The 26,943-nt window shown below is 35.7% G+C and overlaps 1 protein-coding gene across 1 annotated transcript in view; it reads right to left on the bottom strand.

The window, feature by feature from the left end:
- Window positions 1–546: 546 nt before the first annotated feature.
- Window positions 547–26,943, bottom strand: part of dmrt93B (doublesex-Mab related 93B) — a 38,789-nt gene continuing 12,392 nt past the window's right edge. Inside the window, exons 2-4 of the mRNA XM_073964995.1 lie at window positions 1,402–1,662; window positions 1,018–1,260; window positions 547–780 (exon numbers count right to left, since the gene is read on the bottom strand). Coding sequence (XP_073821096.1) covers window positions 547–780; window positions 1,018–1,260; window positions 1,402–1,662 — 738 coding nt within the window. The remainder of the gene's footprint in view (window positions 781–1,017; window positions 1,261–1,401; window positions 1,663–26,943) is intronic.

The raw sequence follows: 26,943 nt of genomic DNA, 5'->3' as shown, positions 1-26,943 counted from the left end.
ACATGAGTACCCTGTACTTTTATTGCGAGCGTTATATGGTAGATTTTACGGCTAACAAAGGCTCCCTTCATCAGCCCAGATATCACAGACCCTCGAACAATTACTCCTCTGAGTTGTTCGCCACTGCTTATTTGATTCACTGTTACCCAATATGTCTACTGAGCGTTCCACTAATCTCAGCATTGGTCATTTATTGATCGCAGCATTGGTCTTTATTGTAGAACAAGAGGCGACTCCATAATCCCAGAACTTCAAACCTATTTCGGATCACGCGACTTTAGTCCACTTTAGTGGATCTGTCATCATAGCAAATCCCTGTTGAATCTTTAGAAAACCCTGTAAGGACAACCTGCCTATAGAAGACTTGTAAAAGACCATTTACGTACCGAAACAATCAATCATTAATCCATTCTTAGAATATGTATCTCCTATCTTTACTAAACCATCGTCAAGTTAAAGTTAAACATTTAATTTTTGTTTTTTTATATTTTTTTTAGTTAAATTTATATTTATTTATAGTTTAGAGCAATAACATTAGATCCGATCTTAAGAACAATTAAACTGGTAACCACCCATATCCAGGCAGGAACAATTTGGCAAAGTGCAACGAGTTCCTGGAGTTGGTAATGTTAAAGGTGGTAGCGCCGGGGCTAAATGTCCCTGGAATGTTATGGGAAATGTAAGGGGAACAAACCATTTAGGATATGCAGCGGTGGTGGTGGCATTGGATGTAGTTGTTCCGCATAAATTATTGGATAAATTCAAAGGTGGCTGAGAGTGCTGTAAATAGAGAAGAGAGAAACTTAAATTAGAATTAGAGTACGTTTGTACTAGCAATTATTAGCGTGATATAGGCTTTATCTTGAGTTATCTGACAGTACGTTTTATACATTTTAGGACAAATAAATGCAGGTAGAGCAGTTTATCCTGGCAATAAGTATTCTTATAACAACTTTTGCAGAATTCTAAATTAGACCAAATTTTAGGTTTTTTTTTAATTAAAAATTGAAAACTCACCATATTCCCCGACGACGAATAGACCGGTTTAAAGGCACTTTTAATGCCTCCTGCCGCATCACTCCTATTCAGTCCCGCATCCAAATCCCTTAAATCCTTGTGCTCCCGAAAATTACCCGATATATTTTCAATGGCCTTAATCAAATCCGAATCACAACGTTTCAAAATTAATTCCAAAACTGAACGTTTTCTTTGTGGAAATATTTGCATTAACATTTCAATGGCATGCTGGGATACATTGACCGCACCACCACCGCTTTCCATTGCAGTTAGAGGGGGAGTTGTAGCTACTTTGGTTTTTGTTGTTGTGTCCAGTGTGGTCAGAAGAATTGTGTTTGCGGTTGTTGTTGCTTTGATTGAATTATCTGCTTTTGTTTTTAGGCAATTTGGATTTGTAGTTATTTCTTCATGAGTTCCGTGTGTTTGTTGTTGTTGCTGCTGTTGTTTATTTGGTAAACTTAAATCCTCGATGGAATCAGTTTCCATTGTTGTTAGTGTTTCTTCTCCTGCTCCTGCTTCTTCGCCGCCACCGTTTAAACCAAAAATACTTCCCGGAGGCAATGCATCTAATTTTTGCCCTGTTTTTGTTGCCACCAAACGTAAGGCGATGGCATCTTCAACAGCTTGCTGACGCTTCAGGGCAACCTGTAAATTAGGAATTCATAACAAGAATTAAATGAGGAGGATGGGGAAAAAGAAAGAACTTTTGTTAGAATCTATTGGATTGGAATTATATTTATTTGTCATAGGTAATATTTAACAAGTGAACAAGAATCAGTCGATATCGCCGACCCTCAGCTTATCAATGCACAAAAAAAAAAAAAAAAAAAAAACAAGTAAAAAAATCATTAAAATCGGTCGGACCGAACTTTTTATATTCTGAACTAAAATGTAATTATTACAATTTTGGTGTAGGCAGTATATACCAAAATTCTTAAATTAGGTCAGAAAATTTATTAATCGAGCGGCACCGTTATATGGGGGCTATACCAAAATATTGGGCTACGTGACAGTTTTTAGTGGTGAGAAGTTGTAACCGGTAGGAACTCCTCAAAATACCGATAATCGCGGGTACCGCTATATGGGGGCTATACCAACACAAGGACCTATGTTCGAAATTTTTGGTGGAGGGGTAACCACTGATAAACTCAAATACAAAATTGCAGATAGTTCGGTCAAAAAAAAATCTTCAAAATACTGAAAATCAGGAGGTATCGTTTATGGGGGCTATACCAAAACCTGGACATATGTGACAATTTTTGGTGGAGAGGAGCTGTAAAAGTCTCAAATGGCAAATTAGACCTAGTTCGGTAAAAAGTGTAGCTAAAATCCTCAATATACTGAAAATCGGAGCGTATCGCTATATGAAGGCTAAACCAAAACATAGACCTATGTTGACAATTTTTGATGGAGATGTTTTGTGACCACCGGAAACCACTAAAGTAAAATTAAAGATGTTTCGGTAAAAAATTTAGCTAAAATCCTCAAAGTACCGAAATTCGGAGGGTTTAATTATATGGAGGCTATACTAAAACATGGACCTATGTTGACAAATTTTGTAGGAGAGGAGTTGTCAAACCTAAAAACCTCAAATGGCAAATTACAGGTAGTTCGGTTAAACATTGTAGCTAAAATCCTCAAAATGCCGAAATACCAAAACATAGACCCATGTTTAACATTTTTCCTGAAAAAGTTTTTGTGATCACTGTGAATCTAAAATGTCAAATTACAGGTAATTCGGTTAAAAAATGTCGCTAAAATCCTTAAAATACTGAAAATCTGGAGGTACCGCTATATTGGATGCTATACAAGAACCAGAACTTACATTGACAATTTTTGGTGGAGAGTAGCGTGAAAGCTGGGACCTCAAATGGCAAATTACAGCTGTTCCGGTTAAACATTGTAGCGAAAATCCTCAAAATACCAAAAATCAGGAGGTACCATTATATGTGGGCTATACCAAAACGTGGGCCTTCATATCGAAATCGGTCTGTACAATTCACCTTTTCTTGCATCCTTGCCTAGCTTACGTTCTGAGGACCCTCTGGCGGCTGGACCTGGCTAAGTACTCCCGGTTATCCGTTGTTGTTCGGGTACGTTTCTGTGCTGGGGACCCAAGGGCTGCGTACACCTCAGAGAGTTAACCGCGAGACACAATTTTAAGCTGGGGACTCAAGGGCTACCGATACCTCAGAGGGTTAAACGCGGCACTCATATCTATGCTGGGAACCCAAGGGCTACGGACATCTCAGACGATCAAACACGAAACGCAATTCTAAGCCTAAGCAATTCTAAGGTTAAGGACACCTCAGAGGGGCTAACATGGGACGCAACTTTAAGCCGAGAACCCAAGGGTTACGTACACCTCAGAGGGTCTAACACGGGACGCAACTTTAAGCCGAGGACCCAGGGGTTACGGACACTTCAGAGTGTTACACACGAAACGCAGTTTTAAGCCGAGGACCCAAGGGTTACGGACAGCTCAGAGGGTTAGACACGGGACGCAATGCTAAGCCGAGGACCTAAGGGCTACGGACACCTCAGAGGGTTAAACGCGAGACAAAATTCTAAGCCGAGGACCCAAGGGCTACGGACACAAAACGCAATTCTAAGCCGATAACCCAAGTACTACGGACACCTAAGAGGATGAAGCGCGAGGGACGAAATTTTAGGTGGGGGGCCCAAGGGCTGCGGACACCTCAGAGGTTAAAGCGCAGGCGGAGTTCTTGGTGGAGGATCCAAGGGCCACGGAGATGCGAAGTTCTAGGTGGGGGACCCAAGGGCTACTGACGCTACAGAGGGTTAAACGCGAGGGGCGGAGTTGAAGGCGGGGGACCCAAGGGCTACGGACGCCACAGAGGGTTAAGCGCTAGGGGCTAAGTTCTAGTTGGTGGGTCCAAGGGGTACGGACGCCTCAGAGGGTTCAACACGTGGGTATACTAAAGTCGAGAAGAAAACACCACTCTAACTCACCTGGAGTACTTCGTTCTGCACTTGATGGAATACAGGTTTACTTCGTGCACTTGTTTATGTCAATGGTTCACTTCACCGACAGATCGCTCATCTGACTTCATCAGCCCTTTTATGGGGAAAACAACGCGGCACCTATCACCTCCAAAAATATTTTTATTTACCTTAATTTGAGTTCTTGTTTTTTGGGACATCACCTATTACTCCTAATATGACCTTGGTTTGGTTGGGCTAGTGAACCTAACTATTGCAGCTTGGGGAAACGGGGAGGGGGTAGGCGTTTAGGCTACAAACCATCTTTATTAATAATTCAATTATATTCCATTATATTACAAAACAATAACAACAACGACGGCATGAATGCCAATTTCGGGGGCGAAAACGAAACGACGATGCACATTTCAGATCATTTCCTCGTTCGCCTAAAGTCCGTACGCCTACTTCAAAATTTTCATGTTGGACATTTAAATCTTAAACTCCGTTTCTCTCGGTTAGAACAGCTGTTTGTATGTTTATCATTAGAAACCCAATCAATTACACACTACCGACATCTATTTTACTTTCCGTAGGTAAACAATCACGGAAGACAATTGAAATTAATATGCCCAACATGAGTTTATCTTTAAGCGGGTGTTAAAACATAATCTGCCACCCATTCATCCCCCTCCCACCCTAATAAAATAATCCCCCACAACTATGTGTTAATTCAAATGATTATCCCAGGGGATTGAAGGGTGGATGTAGACAAATAAAATACACATTGAGGTTTTTGTTTTATTTGTAACATGACCTCTCTCGTCAAATGTCCTGTCGCATTTTCATTCGGTTGATGTTGGTTGGTTGATGTATTTCTTGTTGGTTGTTCCCAAAAAAAGAACACTTGTGCAAACAGTGGCAACAAAGTTGAAGAAAAATGTTTTATTTGTTAACATTTTTCCATGTTGTTTTTTTTTCTTTGCTTTACTTTTGTTTTGTTTACATTATGTGGTGAAACTTGTTGGTTGCAATGCCCTCTTGTTGGAAGAATGTAATGCCCTTTGGCATTTGTGGTGTCAAATTCTTGTACTTTCCCGCCTTTTTTCTACAGTTTCTAAATAGTTTCATATTAACTCATCATCTCTTCAGCCCAACATGTTGGTCATGTAGAAACATTTCGGGTAGACATATTTACATTTGTTTTGATTTAATATCATCAATTCATATTAGGAACATGTTAAGAGGAGGGGTGAGATGATCCATCCAAATATCAAAACCCGCCCTCACTACCATATCAATTGTCCAGAGATATGTTTTCGTCAAAATAATGATAAAATGTCGAAAAAGAAAACGGTTTCTGTGTCTTCTTCCTTGAGGCCTATTTACTTGAGCAATTACGTTTCCTGCATTTCGAAAAAAAGTTAAAGTTGTCGGCAGTTGGTTTTTTGTGGATTGAGAAATTAAATATAAACACATGTCGGGAGTTTATTTTTCTTCCCATTTGTATGGGTAATTGAAATTAATATAATAAAAGAGCTTCTGTGATTAAATACTTCAGTTATGTGGGCAAGTGACGCATGATGCGAATACGAATGATTATATTTGTTCACATAGGCAATCCTCTTCAAACGGCAACCTCACCCACTGTCTACTCCTGACTTGGTGTCCTCTGTTCACGCAAACGATGCTCTGGCGTGCGATCATGGGCGGTATAACCCTAACTCGTTGCATGAAAGAAATACCTGCATCACTACCAAAATATCTGTAAGAGCCAACTCGAATTACTTGGCGAATGGGGTCTACAGATATCTGCGTTGTTATGGCTGACAAGGCAGTAGGGATGGCAGCGGATGAGCCCATATAGGTCAACGGTGGCGCCCACAGATTTCCAAGAAATTTACGCTCGTGCTTAGACGTTGTAGGTTGCCAGGCTCTCTAAGCTCTTCCTTGTGCTCACAAGCAAAGAAGAAATCCTGAAAAATTTTGTCATCAAAACATGAAAGAAAGAACCGAAGAAATTTAATTCTCCCAGGAGTTCACAGGCATATGCCAAATCCTCCCGCAACTGCGGCAAGCTCCACGTGTCTGGGAAGGAGCACTTCATTTTCAGACAGTGTTTCAGAAAACTCTACAAACAAGAAAATAAAACGACCATTTGCATAAAAAAAAACAAACTAACTAAAATTGCTTGCTGGAACGTACGCACTTTATATGAAAGCGGAAAACTACAACAACTATCTATGTGATGTTCGAGTTAAACAAGTGCAGATATTGGATCCAATCATCACCTCCTACTAGCAGTACTACAAATGAACGTTAAAGCCTGCAAAAAAATCCACGAAACAAGCCAATCTAAAAAATTTGACGTTGCTAAACTCTCAGAGTCTCATTACACTGTGCGACAACAAAAAAAAAAAAAAAAAATGACAAGGAAAATCGAGTAGATTATGAAAGTAGAGCTAAAAATATGAGACACGTGTATCGGCGTTTTTAAAGTTTACGTCGGAAAGTAACCAAAATAGGCGGGGCAAGTTCCGCCCATTTTTAAATTTTTCGAAATATTGGAGTTCAGATATCTTGGAATCCTTGCATTTCAGGTATATAGTGTCCTTGGCAACTTTACTTAGGAGGGTGTGGGAAATATTTTTGTTAAAAATTTTGACCCTCATGCGGTTCACCAAAGGGGTCTTTTTTGTCCTTTTTTCGAAAATCTTTCAAAAACTCATTAAAAATGTGATCGTATCAAATCCGAATATTCTACAAAATTGTTCGCCATTAAATTTTACTACAGGTCTCAGAATACACCAAATCTGTAACTCTTGTCTAATCGCCAGGAATCTCTAAAAATGAAAAATACGTTTTAGGGTTAAAGTCGGACTTCATCTGAGTTTATTCAAAATTGTCCCACAAAACATAATTTTAGAGAGATGATGTCAGAGACAAAAATATTCTTCGTCAAAATTCACCATAGGTCACCAAAGAAATGAAATGTCTATTTACATTCTATAGCATGAAAATATCAGTATCAATTTTGCTGAAAAAACATTAAAATATTTCCCAATTTTTTTGATGAAAATTTTTTCCTTTTTTTCTACTTGATACATGGAAGTAATATAAAACTTGGTTATAGGTGAAAAGTGTCAAAGGATGAAAAATTCTACATAAAATTTCAATATGAGTTTCAAAATAAACCAAAAATCTGTGTACAATATTTCCTTTAAAAAGTTTGATTACAAATTTATATATAAGTTAACAATAAAAGACTTCTTCGTCTTTTGGTGAGCTTAAATAAACTGTTTCTATATTGAAATCCAAAAACTTATTCTACTTAAACTACTTAAGTTATAAAAGACAAAAAGTGCTGACACCATGATCACGCCACTAGACGTAACACGACTCCATCAATGTAGCCTAGCAAGAACACAACACAGCCAAGCAAGCAACAATGTTGTTTGTTAGTTCGGCAGGGATGTGCTAACTACCCCCTCACTTAAGTGGAGGCCGTCCTCGGTCTTCTTTATAGCCATTGCTACGGCAGATTTAAATCTTTGTTGTTCTCTTATCTTTGTCCTACGTTTGACGAGGCACAATATGAAATGGAGTATTCCGATACTCATAAAAACAACACCGCCAACTAAAATTGGTCGCATTCTTGCATCTTTTTCAAGGTCGCCAATATATTGTAAGTTTTGCAAGTTCATCTGATGGATAGATGACAAACTTAAAATTTCACTGTGGTTGTTTATAATAATTGAGGGGAATGATGGTGTTCCTGGTTTCCGCATATCAATGTTGTTTCTATTTACGAATAGTGTACCATTGACAGTCACATTTTTTTCAAAGGTTATGAGGAATGTGCCGTTTATGTTTCTTACATTTTCGGTTGCTTCTTTCACTTCTGCAATAGCGTCATTGACAATGATAATTCCATCGTCGATTTCTGCCACTTTATCAAGATTATTGCTTTGCGTATTACAGTGTGCTGATTCACCCGATATGAGTTGTTGAGCGCAGGTTTCGCTTGGCATAAGTTGACAATAGGTTGAAGATATTGTTTGCTTGCAATTTGTTGCTGAATACGTCTTGCCTTCGCAGTCTACTACAGTGTTGGTGTCAGCGAATTGGATAATTTTATTATCGTGAGGCACTGGGAATAAAGAAATTTTCTGACATGTTCTTATTGGAATAGGATATTTAATGATAAAATACAAACAATATTCATTTGATATTACTTTTACTTTAGACAAAGACATTAGTTCTGATATGGTGAAATCTGTGTGTTGCTCATTGCTCTGATTTTTTATAAATATTTTTAAATCGTCCTGGTCCAAAACTGTTGGATTTACAATATTTATTTTAGCTAAAGTTACGGATAAAATTATATTTTGTAGTTCCATAACTATCATCCGATTTCTGGCCATTAAAATTTCAAATAGATTTACGGTATCAATTTGTTCCTTTCTACGAGTCCTTAGAATCGTGTTTACAGCGTTTGTTAATTTCTCGATTTCAATTTGTATTTTTGTATTTATTTCTATCTGTCTATTGTTGGAGTCTACAAGTTGTTTTTCGATTAATTTTGCTTCTTCCCAATCATCTGCATCTGGTGTACCCGCAATGACCTTAAGTGCTTTGCCTATCAAATTAATGCTTCTTGCATGCCGATGATGTATGGTGAGGGTTGTTAAAAGAGTATCAATATGCAATAAATCGGATTCTAATATCTTTTTTACATGAGTCTGAGGAAATATGCTAATTGCATTTTTAGTTTCACGTTGTATCTCAAAGTACGTTGTTAAGTTAGTTGTATGCCTTAGATACCCATAGTCATTCCAAACGATGGCTTTCCCATCCAAAATTGGGACATAATCGGAGTGTGAATAGTCAATAATCTTTGCACGAGTCAACGTTAGTATGAAAAGAAATTGTAGTAACAGCCTAGGTAAAAAACAAAAGCAGAAAAAAACATTTTATCAATATAAACTAAAATTTATCTGAGGTTGTCCTTATGGACCACCCTCCCCTTTATTAGGACAGTTGTCCCCAAATCTGCTTCGACAGTAGCTTCTTCATAAAGTGGTGTCATTTTATTTCCAAGTCTACGATTATTCCTAACAAAGACTTTATCCCCCACATTGTAAACTTTGTCATGACGACTTTTATTAAAGTAATGTAACTGCCTGTTTTGCGCGTTAGAGATTCGCTCTTTAATCTTTTGTTTTACCTCAGAGGGTGCAGAATGTATCGTATCAATAGGTCTTTCATTCGTGACAGAATGAATTGTTCGGTTGTATTCTATAGTTGATTGTAAGATGAGTTCGACGGTATCCTCGATCTTCCTTTCTATTTTCAAGCATCTTGCGATTTCGGCAAGAGTGCTATGAAATCTCTCTACCTGCCCATTTGAGGTGCTGTGTAGAGGAGGTGAATTGACAATATCTACATTAAACCTGTTTTTCAGAATTGATCTGATAGTCTCAGAGTTAAAGGACCTCTCATTATCACAGTAGACAACTTTGGTATTTGGAAAAATATTCATTAATTGGAGAATTGGTTCTTTTACGTCTAGAATCGTTCTGGACGCTATTGGCTGTACCACAGCGAATTTTGAGAATTTATCCACACAAGTTAAGAAATGGTTTTTATCAGTTGAATAAATATCAATATGTAGAATTTCACCGGAATAAGAAGGAACCTTTGTTTCTCCTATAACGTGTTTTTCTGGATGCCGATTGTATTTTGCTTTTGAACATGTCTTGCAGTTGGCAACAACCTCATTCGCTATTTTCACCATTTTGGGGAAATAGTAGTCTGAAAGGATTTGCTTAACATTCTCTTGGGCTGCCCGATGAGCTCTATTGTGTTCACTTACGACAATTTCTCTCTGGTCGCATTGGTTGAAAATGTCAGAGACAAATTTACTACAAAATCGGAACTTCGTTGAAGGAAACATTCTAATCAAATCGTGTTGAATGTGGGCCAACACAGGTAGGCCGCAATGAATAGCATTGACAACTTCAGTGTTGACTGCATCAACAATTTTGGCCAATATTTCGTTTTTATCTCTATATTGTACAATATGTCTCGTTTTGTTTCCGAAAAGTATAAAATTTCGAGTGGTGGGAAATTCCGACTCTTCCAGAATGATTTGGTTGCGAAAACAATTGACCGGTTTGTCTGAGCTTTCCATAGTGTAAGTGAATGACTCTTCACTATGGACTGTTGCCATGTCTGACGAATTATCGTTCTCCAACGCATGGACAAGTTGCCTTGATAGCGCATCTGCAACTTGATTTTCTTTTCCTGACTTATAATACAAGTTTGCATTATGTTCATCGATGAAAGCTTTCCAGCGCTTAATTTTTGCATTCGGATTACGATCCGAAACTGCATATGTCAAAGGTTGATGGTCAGTGAAGATGTTAAGAGTCTTCACACCATAGAGGTAATGTCTTAATGTTTTAAGAGCCCAGACTATTCCTAAAAGCTCCCTTTCGTTTGTTGCGAAATGCAACTCTTTATCCGACAATGCTCTAGAAATCATAGTGATTGGTCTTCCCTCTTGGGATAGGACAGCACCTAAACCATGTGCTGATGCATCAGTGGTAAGGTCGAACGGTTTTTTATAGTCAGGGTACATCAACATGACGTCCTCCGAAGATAGAATATTTTTCAGTTTGTGAAATGCATCCAGTTGGAAGGCGTTAAGATTGACTACAACCTTTTTGGATTTGGTTGCAGGAATTTTACCGTTTTCTCCTTTTAAAATATCAGTTAAAGGTTTTGCAATTTTGGCAAAGTCCTTGATAAAACATCTGTAATAATTTGCTAACCCAAGAAACGATCTTAGTGCGAACAACGTCGTTGGTTCTGGGAAATTTTGTATTGCACTTATCTTTGATGGTGCGGTTTTTATACCTTCTTTGGATACGACAAAGCCAAGGTATTCAACTTCAGATTTAAAAAAATTTGATTTTTCGACAGAGACTCTCATGTTTGCATCGAGCAGTTTCCTAAGAACACAGTCGATATGTTTTACATGATCCTCTTTGGTTTCTGAAAAAACAATAACGTCATCAACATAAACGTAACATGTTTTGCCTATTTCATCTCTTAGTATGTCATCTATCGCTCTTTGAAACATACTAGGAGCATTCTTTAGTCCAAATGGGAGACGGCAAAACTCGTACTTTCCGTTATTTACAGAAAATGCCGTTTTTTCCCTATCTCTTTCCGCGAGTTCAATTTGATGAAACCCGGATTTCAGATCTAAAGTGGTAAAGTACTTTGCTTTACCTAAATTTGATAATATCATTGTTACGTTCGGAACGGGATATTTATCACTAATTGTTTTGGCATTAAGCTTCCGAAAATCTATAACGAGACGTTTGTTTCGGTTGCCTAGATTATCGACACCTTTTTTGTCGACTACCCATACTGGGCTATTAAATGGTGACCTTGAAGGTCGAATTATACCATCTGCCAACAATTTTTTTATTTCTGAATTTACGAATTCAGATACACCCATTGGGTATGGATATAGTTTAGAATAAATAGGTTCTTCGTTCTCCATGTTAATGGTAGCAACGATATTTGTATTATAAGGTAGTGCTTCTTTAGGATCAGCAAAAACCTTTATTCGTTTTTTTAACATTTTCTGAAAATCCGCCTTAATTGCGAAAGGCACATCAATTTTATCGACGTCTATAAAATTAACATCTTTACATTCAAAAAATTCAATTAGTTCAGAGCCAGAATTATGTAGGATAAATCCTTTTTTTAAATCAATGTTTGCATTGATTTTCTTTAATAGGTCTAAGCCCACAATTCCATCAAATGTTGTTAGAGTTGGCAAAATGAAGAATGTAGAGTTCATGCCGAATAAATTTACAAAACATTTTTGTTTAATAGGAGTTTGTCCGTTGACAGAGTGAACTGAAAAAGGAGTACTTACGGGAATTATATGCTTCAGTTCATTGAGAGGTTTTATATAATTTTTTGAAGCACCAGTGTCAATTAAAAGGCGTATTGGTTTCCCTGCTATCGTCCGCCTTATGAACGGTAGTAGGGACCTGCCTCTAAAAAAATTTACATAGTCACGGTCTTCATTTACTTCATCGTTTATGTCTCCACATTCGGATTGAGCTATGTCACAATAGTGTCCCGCCTGCTCTTCTCCTGAATGGGATTCTGGAATCATATTATTCACTTTTTGAAATTTTGGGCCCGTACTCCGGCCAGACCCAGCTTGACGCTTAAATGGTTGTCTGTGAGAAGTTTTACCGTTACCATAATTGGTCGGTTGTCTGAATTTAGACGAAGTTGGGTCCAAGTCCATGTCCTCTATTTGATCTCTAGCTTGTAAATTAGCATCACCACCATTTTCGTAATGTGGATTTTTCTGTTTATGATAGTTTTGTTGTTTATAGTTCCAACCACTATCAGACGGTTTTCTTGGCTGAATTTTTTTTGAGGTTTCAGACCTTAACTTTTTTTCATCATTCCTATTATATGCCAGAATCGCTGTACGTACAGCGGATTCTATTAATGCAGTCATTTCTTCACTGTTCATATTGTCTTTTCAAACAAAAAATTGTTACGACTATAACAAGATCTAAATCACTGTGTTTGTTTTTTTTTTTTTTTGCACAAAGATAAAAATGTTTTAAACACGCACTACACTTTGTTTTTTCTTAAATATTAAGTTCTTAATACCACCAGTTTTGGACACAATTTTGAAATTCAATGAGTGACACACTTACATGACTTTATGTTGTTTAAAAAGAGTAAATCCTTATATTTTTCAGCAAGTTTTAAGCGGGGTCTCTTAATCCAGCAAGTTTTAAGTAAGGCTTCCTTCCAGTAAATATTACTTTCAGTAAGTATTACGTTATTTAAAAAGAGTAGATCCTTAGATTTTTCAGCAAATTTTAAGCGAGGCCTCTTAATCCAGCAAGTTTTAAGTAAAGCTTCCTTTTTCAGCAAAATTTAAATTTAAGATGATAGATCTCTTTTTTTAGATCTTTATATTCGTAGGACTGATTTAAACTGATAGATCTCTTTTTTTAGATCTTCATATTTGTAGGGTTGAACCCGGTTGGGCGCCAGTTAACAATAAAAGACTTCTTCGTCTTTTGGTGAGCTTAAATAAACTGTTTCTTTATTGAAATCCAAAAACTTATTCTACTTAAACTACTTAAGTTATAAAAGACAAAAAGTGCTGACACCATGATCACGCCACTAGACGTAACACGACTCCATCAATGTAGCCTAGCAAGAACACAACACAGCCAAGCAAGCAACAATGTTGTTTGTTAGTTCGGCAGGGATGTGCTAACTTATATAAGGATGAAATTATATGTCTTAATTTTGGACTGTTAATTTTACATATTCCATACTGGATCAAAATCTAGCAAAATCCTTTACTTTTTGGGAATATTGTTAAAGAAAGAAATATTCCAAAGGAAATTTCATTATGAGTCTCTGAATAAAAGAAATCTGTAACAATAACATATAATATTCTTAGCAGCACTTGTTTTTGATATATAGGTTTTATGGCAATATTTTCCAATTTTCATACAGATTGTCGTTGTGATTGAAAAAATGTAAATATCTTATTGATGGTTTTTCGGTATAAATTCATACAGAAGATGTTGTGAGTTCAATTTAAACATTTGTTGTGAATATATATTTGAAAAATATAAAAAAACCTAGATCGGACCTGCCAAAATTGCGTATTTTTAATACTTTCAACTTAAATTCCGTAGATAGGATAAGCCATTGGTTACTTATATTGCATGCGAAAATACATTAGGTCCGGTGAAAATATAGGTGTTATATGGGCTCTCACACACAATTTGGTGTGGTCCAAAAAACTACAATGATGGGACTCACTCCTACTTTGGTGGCATTTACGGAATTAACTATAGCAATTGACGTAAATAGCTGTATCATGAATGACCATAACGAACCCAGTTAGGATACACAGAAAAAGAAGCCACCCTGAAAATTTTGATTAAAATCTTTATCACCATATTTTTGTCGAATGGTGATAAAATATTACGAATATATAGGGAAAATGTTTATCAAACATGAAAATGTTACTAGAAAGCGATCGATAAACGATTTCAAACAAAAAATTTATTGAAATTTGTTTATGGTTATTAATGAATTTCTGTTGTTAAAATGGGTTTCAACGTTTGTCGCATGTTCTCTCAAGAGCGAGAGAAAAAAACTTTTTTACGGCATAGAGAGAGAGAGCGCGCTACAACAATGTGCTGTGTTTTTTCATGAGATGTGAGTGTCGTTGCTATGTTTATGGGCATTTTTGCGGAATGGAGGAATGATGCGTTTGTTTGGCATTTGGTTTGTTTATCTACTTGTGCTCGGGTGAAGGCTTGTATGTATACAATAAGTTTCTTACTGTTTTTTATGAACCTAACAAACGAAGAGGGAAGGAAAAAATGGTACGAGTTCTCATGTTTTGTTCTGTTTGGTGGTTAAGTTAGGCAGATAATATTTTTTAAACCGTCAATTTGGTTAATTTTGGCAGTCTCTTTAATGCAGTAGTTGTGTGTGGATCGGTAGCGCAGAAATAAATCAGTGGTTCTGTGTTTTCTTAAAGTAAAGGTGTCTTTCAAGTAAATTAAATTCCCAATACATTTTATAATTGAATCCACGTATCTGAAAAAGGAGAATAAGAATATTTTATTGGACAAAGAAGCAACCGCTTGTGATATTGGTAATAACGTCAATACATTTTATATATTTGAAATATTTATGTAATATATTTGTAATTACAGATATCCATTTTTCCGCTGATGATTTTCAATGTGGCAGAAGAATGTGTTTCACAACTAACGAGAAGCGTTCAACGATGTTCCCTGTATTTTATATTTAAAAGCGATTTTTTTTTGTTTCCTTTTATTAAAATTGAAGTGTGGCACCAAATAATTATTTACTTCTGTTATTTATTATTCCATTTCGTTTTTCTTTCTTTCATCAGTTGTTTCTTGTATGTATCCGTTATTTTTATGTACCTATGTGTGTGCTGTTGCTTTTTGTTTGGCATTTTTATGCGTTTTAATTAAATAAATAACCACCACCATCATTTATAAATGTGTGTATGTATCTTTTTTGTGGCTTCTGGGTTTGTATTTAACAAAAAAAAAAACAACGAAATAATTGTAAATATGAACATTTTTTATCGATTGAAAAAAATGCATTCAACAATTTTTTTAATCAAGAAAATATTTTGTTTTTTCAAGCAAACTGTGGAATATTTTGATAAATATTTTTGTCAATATGTGAAATATTTTATCAGTTCAAGATAAACAAATTCGATAAATATTTTGTCAATATTACAATTTTATTTTATCAAACTGTATTTTTACTTTGTGATCAAATAATTTTATCGAATTTCGTCAATATGACAATTTTTTTTATTGCCGGAAAATCGATAAATTTTTGGTTGAATCTTTGAATTTCTTTATCAAATGGCTACAATATTTTTTTCTGTGTATAGTCATTTATGTCAATTTCTAAGGTTTATTCCGTAAATGCCACCAAAGTAGGAGTGAGTCCCATCATTGTAGTTTTTTGGACCACACCAAATTATGCATGTGAGAGCCCATATGACACCTATATTTTCACTGGACCATAGCCGTAGACCTCTAATGTATTTTCGCATGCAATATAAGTAACCAATGGCTTATCCTAACTACGGAATTTAAGTTGAAAGTATTAAAAATACGCAATTTTGGCAGGTCCGATCTGGGTTTTTTTTATATTTTTCAAATATATATTCACAACAAATGTTTTTAAAGCTGTTTAAATTGAACTCACAACATCTTCTGTATGAATTTATACCAAAAAACCATCAATAAGATATTTACATTTTTTCAATCACAACGACAATCTGTATGAAAATTGGAAAATATTGCCATAAAACCTATATATCAAAAACAAGTGCTGCTAAGAATGTTATATGTTATTGTTACAGATTTCTTTTATTCAGAGACTCATAATGAAATTTCCTTTGGAACATTTCTTTCTTTAACAATATTCCCAAAAAGTAAAGGATTTTGCTAGATTTTGATCCAGTATGGAATTATGTAAAATTAACAGTCCAAAATTAAAACATATAATTTCATCCTAATATATATAAATTTGTAATTTAATTTTTTTTAAGGAAATAGTGTACATAGATTTTTGGTTTATTTTGAAACTCATATTGAAATTTTATGTAGAATTTTTCATCCTTTGACACTTTTCACCTATAACCAAGTTTTATATTACTTCCATGTATCAACTAGAAAAAAGAAGGAAAAAATTTTCATCAAAAAAATTGGGAAATATTTTAATGTTTTTTCAGCAAAATTGATACTGATATTTTCATGCTATAGAATGTAAATAGACATTTCATTTCTTTGGTGACCTATGGTGAATTTTGACAAAGAATATTTTTGTCTCTGACATCATCTCTCTAAAATTATGTTTTGTGGGACAATTTTGAATAAACTCAGATGAAGTCCGACTTTAACCCTAAAACGTATTTTTCATTTTTAGAGATTCCTGGCGATTAGACAAGAGTTACAGATTTGGTGTATTCTGAGACCTGTAGTAAAATTTAATGGCAAACAATTTTGTAGAATATTCGGATTTGATACGATCACATTTTTAATGAGTTTTTGAAAGATTTTCGAAAAAAGGACAAAAAAGACCCCTTTGATGAACCGCATGAGGGTCAACATTTTTAACAAAAATATTTCCCACACCCTCCTAAGTAAAGTTGCCAAAGACACTATATACCTGAAATGCAAGGATTCCAAGATATCTGAACTCCAATATTTCGAAAAATTTAAAAATGGGCGGAACTTGCCCCGCCTATTTTGGTTACTTTCCGACGTAAACTTTAAAAACGCCGATACACGTGTCTCATATTTTTAGCTCTACTTTCATAATATACTCGGGTTTTCCCATCATTTTGAAAAAATTGAATTTTGTTGAACAGTGTTATCAACGAGCTGTAACGAATGAAATTAAATTTTCGGATCACCAATACCCTGAAACCGATGGAATCGAAGAGATATGAAAACAGACAAAAGAGAATATTCTGTGCATATGTATGTGAAGAAAAAATAGGCCAATACCCAAAAGAAAAACGAGAATGGATAACTACTTCCACGTGGAACCTAATCGAAGAAAGGAGAAATCTAAAGAAATTAAAAAATATCTTTGTGTTTATTTCAGCTTCAGTCCATATTTTGTTGTATTCAAGTATTTGAATAACAACAAAATGTTTTACAGTGGATATGAAATTGATTAGTTGCGGGCGTAGGGTAGGGAATACTATAGTTTCAGTTGTCACCAAACAACTTCATCAGTTCCCTCTGTATCGATAAACAGGTCAATAAGCCCATCCAGCAAATTAAACCAAATGAGAAATTTGCTGTATGGCCCTAAAGCTGATTACCCTAAAATTTGAGTCGAACTAAAGAATTTCATATCCACCACTGTTTTTATGTCGTCTTTGCTTTGCAAAGAATACGAACATAGGGATGTTGCTTCAATAAGCGGGGGTAACTGATGAAGTTGTTTGGTGACAACTGAAACTATAGTATTCCCTACCCTCCGCCCGCAACTAATCAATTTCATATCCACTGTAAAACATTTTGTTGTTATTCAAATACTTGAATACAACAAAATATGGACTCAAGCTGAAATAAACACAAAGATGTAAAATTCTGCAGTCCAACAATAAAAAAACGCCAACAAGAAATTAAAAAATGATTAACCTTGCCCTGCTCTCCGCGTAGAACTGGAAAAACAATACCAACTGAAGAACAAAGAAGTGCGAAAAGCTTGTAGAAGTGACAAAAGAATATTCATAGGCCCATTATTACATCCTTTCTGTAGTTAAATTTTGGCCGGTATAGGACAGATAACCCGTTTTTTGTTCTTACATGTTTCCTTTAATAACAAGTGTCAGATAAATTAAAAGGAGAGTATGCTTCACCAAAAACATGAAAAATTTGAGAGAAAATCCAAATCAACCAATCAGATTTGAGTAAATTTGATGTGTATAGACTTTTTTGCTTGATATTGCCATATTTTTACAAAAAGTAACATTTATTTTAAATGGCTGATGTTATTATAAATCTCTGGTAATTCTTTATTCCCTACTTTATTCCCTACTTTTTTTAAAGTAAGGTATAACAAAAATGGACTTTAAAGGCAAGATGTAAGAACGAACCATAGACGAACTGACGATGTTGGCTAACGACGCAGCGAATAAAAATGATACAAAAACAGTCTACAAACTTACAAAGAAACTCATTGGAAAGAATATTTCATCAGACAGGCCACTACATGGAAACTCTGGAGATTTTTCTCAGTGTAAGAACTACAGGGGAATATAACTGTTATCCATACCATCAAAGATTCTGACACAAATCCTTTTAAATAGGACGAGTGCAAAAATTGAATATAAACTTCGTAAGCAGCAGGCAGGATTTCGGGCAAATAAATCATGCCTTGACCACATAAATACACTTCGAATCATAATGGAGCAAAAGAATGGCAAACCCATATATATCTTGCCTTCGTTGATTATTCTACTGCTTTCGACGGTGTTTACCGCCAAAAAATATGGAGTATACTTAGCCCGCTTGCCGTCCCCAAAAAATTTATCAACCTCATAAAATCGCAATATGAAGGCTTTAAGTGCACGACAATGGACGCCTCTCAGAACCATTTTTTCCTATGTCGGGTTTAAGACAAGGCTGTATACTTTCACCTATTCTTTTTCTGCTGGTCATCGACAAAATCCTCACTGACACAATCGATCACAAAAATCGAGGAATTCAATGGGCGTTAACGAAGAATTTAGAGGACCTGGATTATGCTGATGACATATGTCTTTTGTCCACAAAACACTGCGATATGCAGTCAATGATCAATGACTTAGTAGCAGAGTCAGCTAGTGCAGGAGTTAAGATAAACATGGGTAAAACCAAAGCATTAAGCACAAAAGCCATAAACCCGATCGATTTCGTGGAGAAATTCTGTTATCTCGGAAGCATAATTGCAGTCGAAGGCGGAGCGGAAGCTGACTTCACAAATAGAATTGGTAAAGTTAAAGGAGCCTTTAATCAACCATCTGGAATTTCTTAATAATATCGACGAATACAAAAATAAATATATTCAAATCGAACGTATTACTTTACGGGTGTGAAACCCGGTTGACAACAGCAGCCTTAAATTCAAAACTACAATCATTCATAAATCGATGTATCCGATACATTTTGAGAATATGGTGGCCAAATGTTATAAGCATTTGGGCAATACCGATCCAATAACAACCATCATAAGAAGAAGAAAATGGAAGTGGATAGGGCACACATTGAGGAAATATAGCGATGAACCATGTCGTCAAGCCCTAGATTGGAATCCCCAAGGTAGCAGAAAAAAAGGAAGACCGAAAAATTCGTGGAAAACAAGTCTTGTGAAGGAGTTAGAATCCACCGGAAAATCATGGAGCGAAATAAAAGCAATTGCAAATGACAGATCATCCTGGAGGAGTTAAACGGAAAAAAGAAGAAGATGTGTGAAAAAAAACTTGTTCATACCTCTAAGAAGAATAATTTAAAACAAAATGCTTTACACATTAAACTTAGATGAAGAAGTAAAGCTTAAAATACATCAAGACCTCGCTTTTCGTCGTTGTCCAATCAGTACCAATTTTAACTGTACGTGGTTCGATGTTACATTGTTTTGGGTTCGAAGCCTCGTTTTTTTTTTAATGTGATTAGTTGAAGTGAAAACTGTAACAAGTTCATCCTCATGAAAGTCATACGTTTTTTGCGAAATCATTTGATATTTTTTAACCATCTTCCATGTATAGTAGTAGGTGTTATGAGATACCGTTCTATACATATGTATATATAATAGACAAAATTTTACCTCCAAACCTATTTTCAGTAAAGTAAAATTCTCATTCATAAATAACGCGAAATATTTAATTTCCCAAATTTTGTATGGAAGGTATTCGAAAGACGGGACCGATATAGTCAATATTCGAAGCCGATCAATATCTGGAAAGAATAAAACGATGTGCAAACGATTGCTCCCTTCGAGATTTATCGTTCACACCATTTTACAGAAACATTTTATAGTTTTATGGGGGAGGTACCCGTAGGAGTGGACCGATATGGCCCATCTTCGAACTTAAAATAAGTTTGGGCAAAATATTAGACCGACCGACGCACACTGTTCGAAACCACTGATGTAGCGGCGCGAAAGTTAAAAAATCGAACTATAAAATTGCGAAATATTTTCCATTGTATCGATTACAGACACTTTGCAGACAAATATTTTGTTTTTTCAATTTTGTTGTTGTAAATATTCACTCAGTTATTCAATATCAAATACAATAGTTTTTGTTGCATCAGATTTTAAAAAATTGTAGCAAAAAATTAACTTCATATTTGTTTAAATGTTAAATAAATTCGTAATGAAACTGGACAAGATTTATTTTTAATTAATAGCAGAGGGTGTGATTTAAATTATAAAAATAAGTTTGGGGTCTGGAGGTACTTAGTTTTATAGAAATAAATTTTCAAAAAATTCAATTTTTTAGTGTTTTTATGGGTAGTACGCGCTTGTTCCATAGAGTGCATCTTGTAAACTTGGCCGAACTTGGGTTCGATTATTTTTTGGGGAATACAGAATAACCACATTAGAGCTGCAAATATTTGCAAATCTTTTGATGACTGCAATTTTAAAATAATGGATTTTGTGTGAAATTCATACAAACTTAGCTGTGCATTTGTATGGGAGCTAAATCAAAATATGGACCTATCTTGTGAAATGTTTGCAAGGAGGAGTTCTACTCCCGGAGACACCATAATACCATATTATAGCTAAATATGTTATTAAATATGGGATAACAAGTAAAAATTCAGCGAATCGGGGGTACTATAGAAGGGGCTACATCGAAACATAAATCCGTATTGAAAATGTTTTGTAAGAAGATTTTATACGAAGTGAGAACACGGAATGCAAAATTACAGCCAAGTTGGTTTAAAAATGTGGTCATGATATTCAAAATACCTTAAATTGGGAGGTACGGTTACAGGGGGGCTATATCAAAACGTGCCCCTATGTCCATAATTTTTGGTGGAAATATTTTGTGACCACTAGGAACCCTAAGTACCAAATTGCAGCTAATTTGCTACGAAATTGTGGCATAAATCCTCAAAATGCCGAAAATCGGAAGGTGCCGTTATATGGGGGCTATACCAAAACATTAGCCGATATTGTTCATATTTGGCACATTATTACCCACAGGTACAAGCTGAGTTTGTGCAAAGTGACGTATCTCAATTCGTTTGCAAGTTATTAATTTCGCGCCGCTAGGTCAGTGCTTTCGACCACCGTGCGACGGACAGGGCTAATTCGACTGTAAATTATCTGAAACCCATTATTTAAAAGGCTGAGGGTGTAAAAACGATGCTGACTGAGAAAGTAGTGTCCCATGCAGTAGTTAGAAATATCAGTTGCTGCAAGGAAATTTTGCGTTGAGAAAGCTGTTGAAGAAACATTTGACCAATACCCAGCAAAATTTTATGGAAGTGGTTCCATGAGATGCCATGATCCGATCTTTTCATCAGCATTTGAACCCATTCGAAGGAAGTCTTGAATGATCCGATCGTTTCATCAGCATTTGAACCAATTTAAAGGAAGTCGTGATAGATCCGATCTTTTCCTTAGCATTTGAACCCATTCCATCGATCCAATAGAGATGAATTTTGTGTTTTTATTTTTACACATGTATATATTCTTTTATTTATCTAAATATGTAAATTTAAAGCAATGTAAGATTTATTATGCTAGGAAGTCCCAATCATTGAGCTAAAAGTAGAGTCGGACTGCACTCTTTGGTATTAGTCGTGTTCCTTTACGTGCCTGAGGTTACCAGTTTTTACCCGCAAAGTGTTTCCTTACTTTTAAAAGCATACAATTTATATGAGAGCAGTTCACCACTTTTGCAACAATTACCATTTTTAAAAGTAAAGGAACAGACCAATAATAAAAGTTTCCTTGCCTGCTCTAGAGAACCCTGCTCAACAAGCCCATTTGTAGATCCCTACAAAACAACAAACATTTCCAAAACGTTGCAAAATAGAATTCACGAAATAGTAATCTGCAGTTGGAGTCAATGTCGAAATCTGCACTGCACTGGTGGGAAGTAAAATCCTTTTGTAAGATGAATCAAAACCTGTTGCGGAGGAAGTAAACTCTCCATCTCCATATTAGCAGAGGACTCACTCAGAGCAAGCCGTGCTCATAATCTAGAAAGAGAAGTCTAACGTTACAAGAGATAACCTCTAGATCAACAAGCCTTTCAACCAGGTTTAAGTAGCATTCACACGAATGCAGTCGCATTCCTATAGGGCAAGTACTGATGACACCGTGGAAAACATCTGCCCAGCATACAGCACAGGCCCCCACGACACACTGCTCCTTTTCAATTGCCCTACCTGCTAAGAAACTTAAGTTTGCAGCTTTGTGGTTACAAACCATATAAATAGCGAAATAGACACATTCTTACGAATGATAGACCCAGAGTCAGATTAAGCAGAAAAATCAGAATACAAACATATTAACTACTGTCACAACAACGAGAACAAACTGCAATTATAGATGTAAACTTTATGATGATAAATAAATTATAGTTATTTCATTAATTCCTTTGAATTAATAAAATAAAAAAAAATGAAAATCATTTTCCAATACAGCATTTTCCATTTTCCGAACAAGACGTGAAAATTACATGCCAAAGCGTTGGTGAAAATGACATGCCAAAGATTAGTGAAAGTGCTATTCTTGGGAATTGGTTAAGATGGCATGCCAAAGGATTGGTATAGATGCCATGCCAAAGAATTGTTGAAGATGCCATACCATCGAGTTAGTAAAGATGACACGCTTAGGATCTGAAAATGAATTGCATCTTTTGGGGGTCACGCTCTTGTAAAAAGAATTAGTGAAGATGTTGAAAAAATGACATTCCATTTCACTTGCACCCATTCTTGAATAGCATTTTTGGCATCGAACATTTTGCTGGGTATGTATTGAAAGAAAACTGTCTCATTACAGTAAGTTTCTTTTTTAAAAAAAGTAGCGTTTTCTTAACCGTGGAACCGATCTCCGATTATTATTATTATTGTTATTAATATTATTATTATGCTGATGTATTATCGGTACGGTTGGATTGCTTTGATTACGCATTTGGCCCAGTTGAGTGGAATATGCTGTGGCTACCTGTTGTGCTTGCAGCTTAGCGACGTCCACCTTCCGTGTTGTGTCTGTTCGTACATTATTTGCTACGTTTAATCGGTTACGTACCCTTGCTACAACATGGTGATGGTCAAAGTCCATGTTTGCTCCTCGGAATTATCGTACATTCAACACGCTCGATGAATGTCTTCCTCTATCACAACGTGATCTATTTGATTTCTTGTTTTTTGGCCCGGAGACAGCCAGATGCCCTTATGAATGTCGATATGCTTAAACCTTTTGTTGTCGCTGCGAAGTCTATAATGCTTGGTTTACATTTACGAAATCCACTCGATTTCAACTGTCAATTCCATTGCTCAAACGTCAAATGAAATCCAATCGATTTCAGATGTGTTTTCATTTGACGTATACACAAAGGAATTGACAGATGAAATCGAGTGGATTTCGTAAATGTAAACATAGTCTAAGCCTCATTCCATTGTCAGTTGTCATACGCCAAAGATATTCTCTTTTCCAATTTTGGCATTAAAATCTCCTAGAATAATTATAATACCATGGCCAGGGTAATGGCCATATGTTTTTTCTAAGTGCTCGTAAAATATATCCTTGGTCTGTTCGTCCTGGTCTTCAGTGAGAGCATGAACTCAAGTAAAGCTGATGTTAAGAATTTTGCTTTAACCGTATTGTCGCAAATCTTTCATATAGTGGGGTGAAGCTGCAGAACAGATGATTTAACCTCTGACCAACTACAAATCCACAACCAAACTCAATCGAAATCTTCAAATTTTCCTCTAAAAATGAATGAACTTAATATGTTTTTTTTTGTTGCCTTTTTAGGGCGAAGGCCATTACTTGTAAAATTAATTTAATTTAATTAATTGAGCTATATTTCTTCACAAGCATAGTGTTTTGGTTTTTCAAAATTGTTTTTTGGCAATTTTGAAAATAATCCATATTCATCGGATTGACTGGGTTTCATTTTGAAAATCAAAACCATTCTGATTTTCCTTAATCACACATTCTCAGTCACACATTCTCATATTTTGAAAAAAATTACACAACAAAAGCTTCGTTCCCGTACTTTTTAATAGTAAAACTCGTAAAAGAGAGAACTGTAAAAAATGTTTTCTCACACAAAAGTGTTTTGAAATAGTCGAACAACGGAAAAATGGAAAATACGTAAAAAACTGGAGCAAATGTCAAAGTCGGCGTATCAGCCAATCAGACGCCGGCAACCATGTTACCATTTTTTACACGCTCAAATTTGTGGAGTAAAAAGTTTTTAAAGAAGTGAACATTTTACAACTTTTTTGTATACGGGAACGGTTTTTCGGGTAAAATGTGTAAAAGTTGAAAAAACTTTTTAGTTCTGGAACAAAGCTAAATGCATAACAAATACTAGCCCAAACCAAGTCTTTAACGTTCTTATGGACGAACGCGCGGCACATGTGACACCATCGGGAGGTCAGTGTCCTCTTAAGATGAGAAAGGAACCAATATAAGTCCTTGGGCTTTGCCATGTTAAAGGCGGTCAGTAGTGGGATTCTCTATGGCATTTTTTGGTTACCGACAAAAAATCGGTCAAATTAAAACGCAAAATTATGAATGAAAAGTTAAAATAAAAGTTGACAACACTGTTGCTATCGGTAGAACTTTGCGACTACCTTTTATTGGTCACTAACATACCGAATAATATCGTTAATTACCGAAATTATAAGCATTTTAATTTTAACGATTTTTGTCGATAACCAAAAAATGCGTTAGAGAATCCCACTACAAGGCAATTGATTGGTATATTTCGTCCCCCACGTCACCCCCACACATACATATATGCACATTAGGCCGGGGCGATTTGTATGGAAGGAAAAAACCTTAATGGGCCCTTAGCGTTTCTGATTCCTGGGATTGAACTGAGCAAAAAAGTCCAAAAAGACAATATGAAAATATGTCTACGGTGATTTTGACTTGAAGTTTTTTATTGACGTTTTTTTGGGATATTTTGGCATATAGCAGCCAAACCTTTGAGATTAGCGATCCAACACAAAGACAAAAAAGCAACCATTTTATGGTTGATATAACAAAACGTGGACCCATGTCCATAATTTTTGATGGAAACGTTTCTTGATCACTGGGAAAAATTTGCACAGTCTCAAGGCCAAAACTGCCTGAAGGAGCATTCCAATACTTTTGCGATGTACTACAGAGTTCTTAATTATTGTGTTGGCTACAATTTTGGTCTTTGTGTTGGATCGCAAATCTTATAGGTTTGGTTGTTATATGCCAAAATATCCAAAAAACGTCAATAAAAAAATTCAAGTCAAAATCGGGAGGCTCGATTTTCACCGTAGACATACACATAGCCCAGAAAGTCTGCGTTCACCTTACTACTTTTCAAAAACGATGCTAAAACTTTAATAAATAGGTAAATGAGATCAGTTTTTCTTTCATAAATATGTTATTGGCACTCTTCACTACGAGAATAAAAAGAAAAATTCTAGAAAATATATTATTATTACGAAGATAACGGTAAAAAAGTGTTACAACTGCTAAATTGGAGCCCCAAAAAGTCTGCGTTCACTTTGTATGTTGCAATAATACCGTTAGTTTTTTTTTGAATTTTTTTGCAGTTTTCTCCCATTTTTAATCAATATTGTCACAACTGGTCATTCTGTGATGTCGTTTGCACACTTAACTTAAAGAAGTAAGTTATTTCAAGAATGGAAAACAAGGGCAAAGAAATTGGCATCGATAAAAGGAAAATTCTAGGTAAATAATGGAAAAAGCTATCGAAATATTGGCGAAACTGTAGGTAGAACATATTAGTCTATACATAGAGTGATAATTAACTATAAACAAATCGGAATTTTGAAGCCCAGATTTGGACGGTCAAAGCTCAGTTTTGGACGGTCAAAAATATTATCAGAACGGGAGGAGCGTAACATAACTAATATAGTTAAAACAAACAGTCCGATAATTACTTCGAAAATTGTTGAAAATGTGAAAATGGCATCCAAAAAAAGTATTTGTGCACAAACCGCCAGAAAAAATACTGCATAAAGCTGGATATCACGGTATAGTCGCACGGCGAAAGCCGTACATATCACTAGTGAAGAGGGAGAAGCATATTGAATTTACTAATGAATACATAAACAAGCCTCCAGTATTCCGGAATCAAGTCATTTTTTCGGACGAAAGCATGTTCTGTATGTTTGCAATGAAAGGACTTCAAACTGTTTGGAGAAAGCTCGAACAGCGCTTGAAAAACAAAATCTTGCTTTACACTGTAAAAAATGCCGAGGGTGCTGTTTTGTTTTGGGGGTGTGTAGCAGCTTCTGGAGTGGACTAACTTGTATTTATTGAATCGACAATGGTTACCTAAACATCATGAAGGGCAATTTGAACCAAAAATGCAGAAGAACTTGGTTTAGCTACGAAATTTTGGTTGCAACAACGTAACGTTTCAAAGCATACTGCTGAGATTGTAAGGTTTTGGCTCCTATATAATGCCCATATCAAGGTTTTGACGTAAAAATTCCGGTCTGTTTATAGTTAATTATCACTCTATGTATAGCTAATATGTTCTACCTACAGTTTCGCCAATATTTCGATAGCTTTTTCCATAATTTACTTAGAATTTTCCTTTTATCGATGCCAATTTCATTGCCCTTGTTTTCCGTTCTT

This window comes from Musca autumnalis, unplaced genomic scaffold (assembly GCF_047663935.1).
Source record: "Musca autumnalis isolate F117 unplaced genomic scaffold, ASM4766393v1 scaffold_1, whole genome shotgun sequence".
Lineage (NCBI taxonomy): Eukaryota > Metazoa > Arthropoda > Insecta > Diptera > Muscidae > Musca > Musca autumnalis.
Note: the sequence above shows the minus strand (reverse complement) of the source record. Positions and strands in the feature narration are given on the sequence as shown.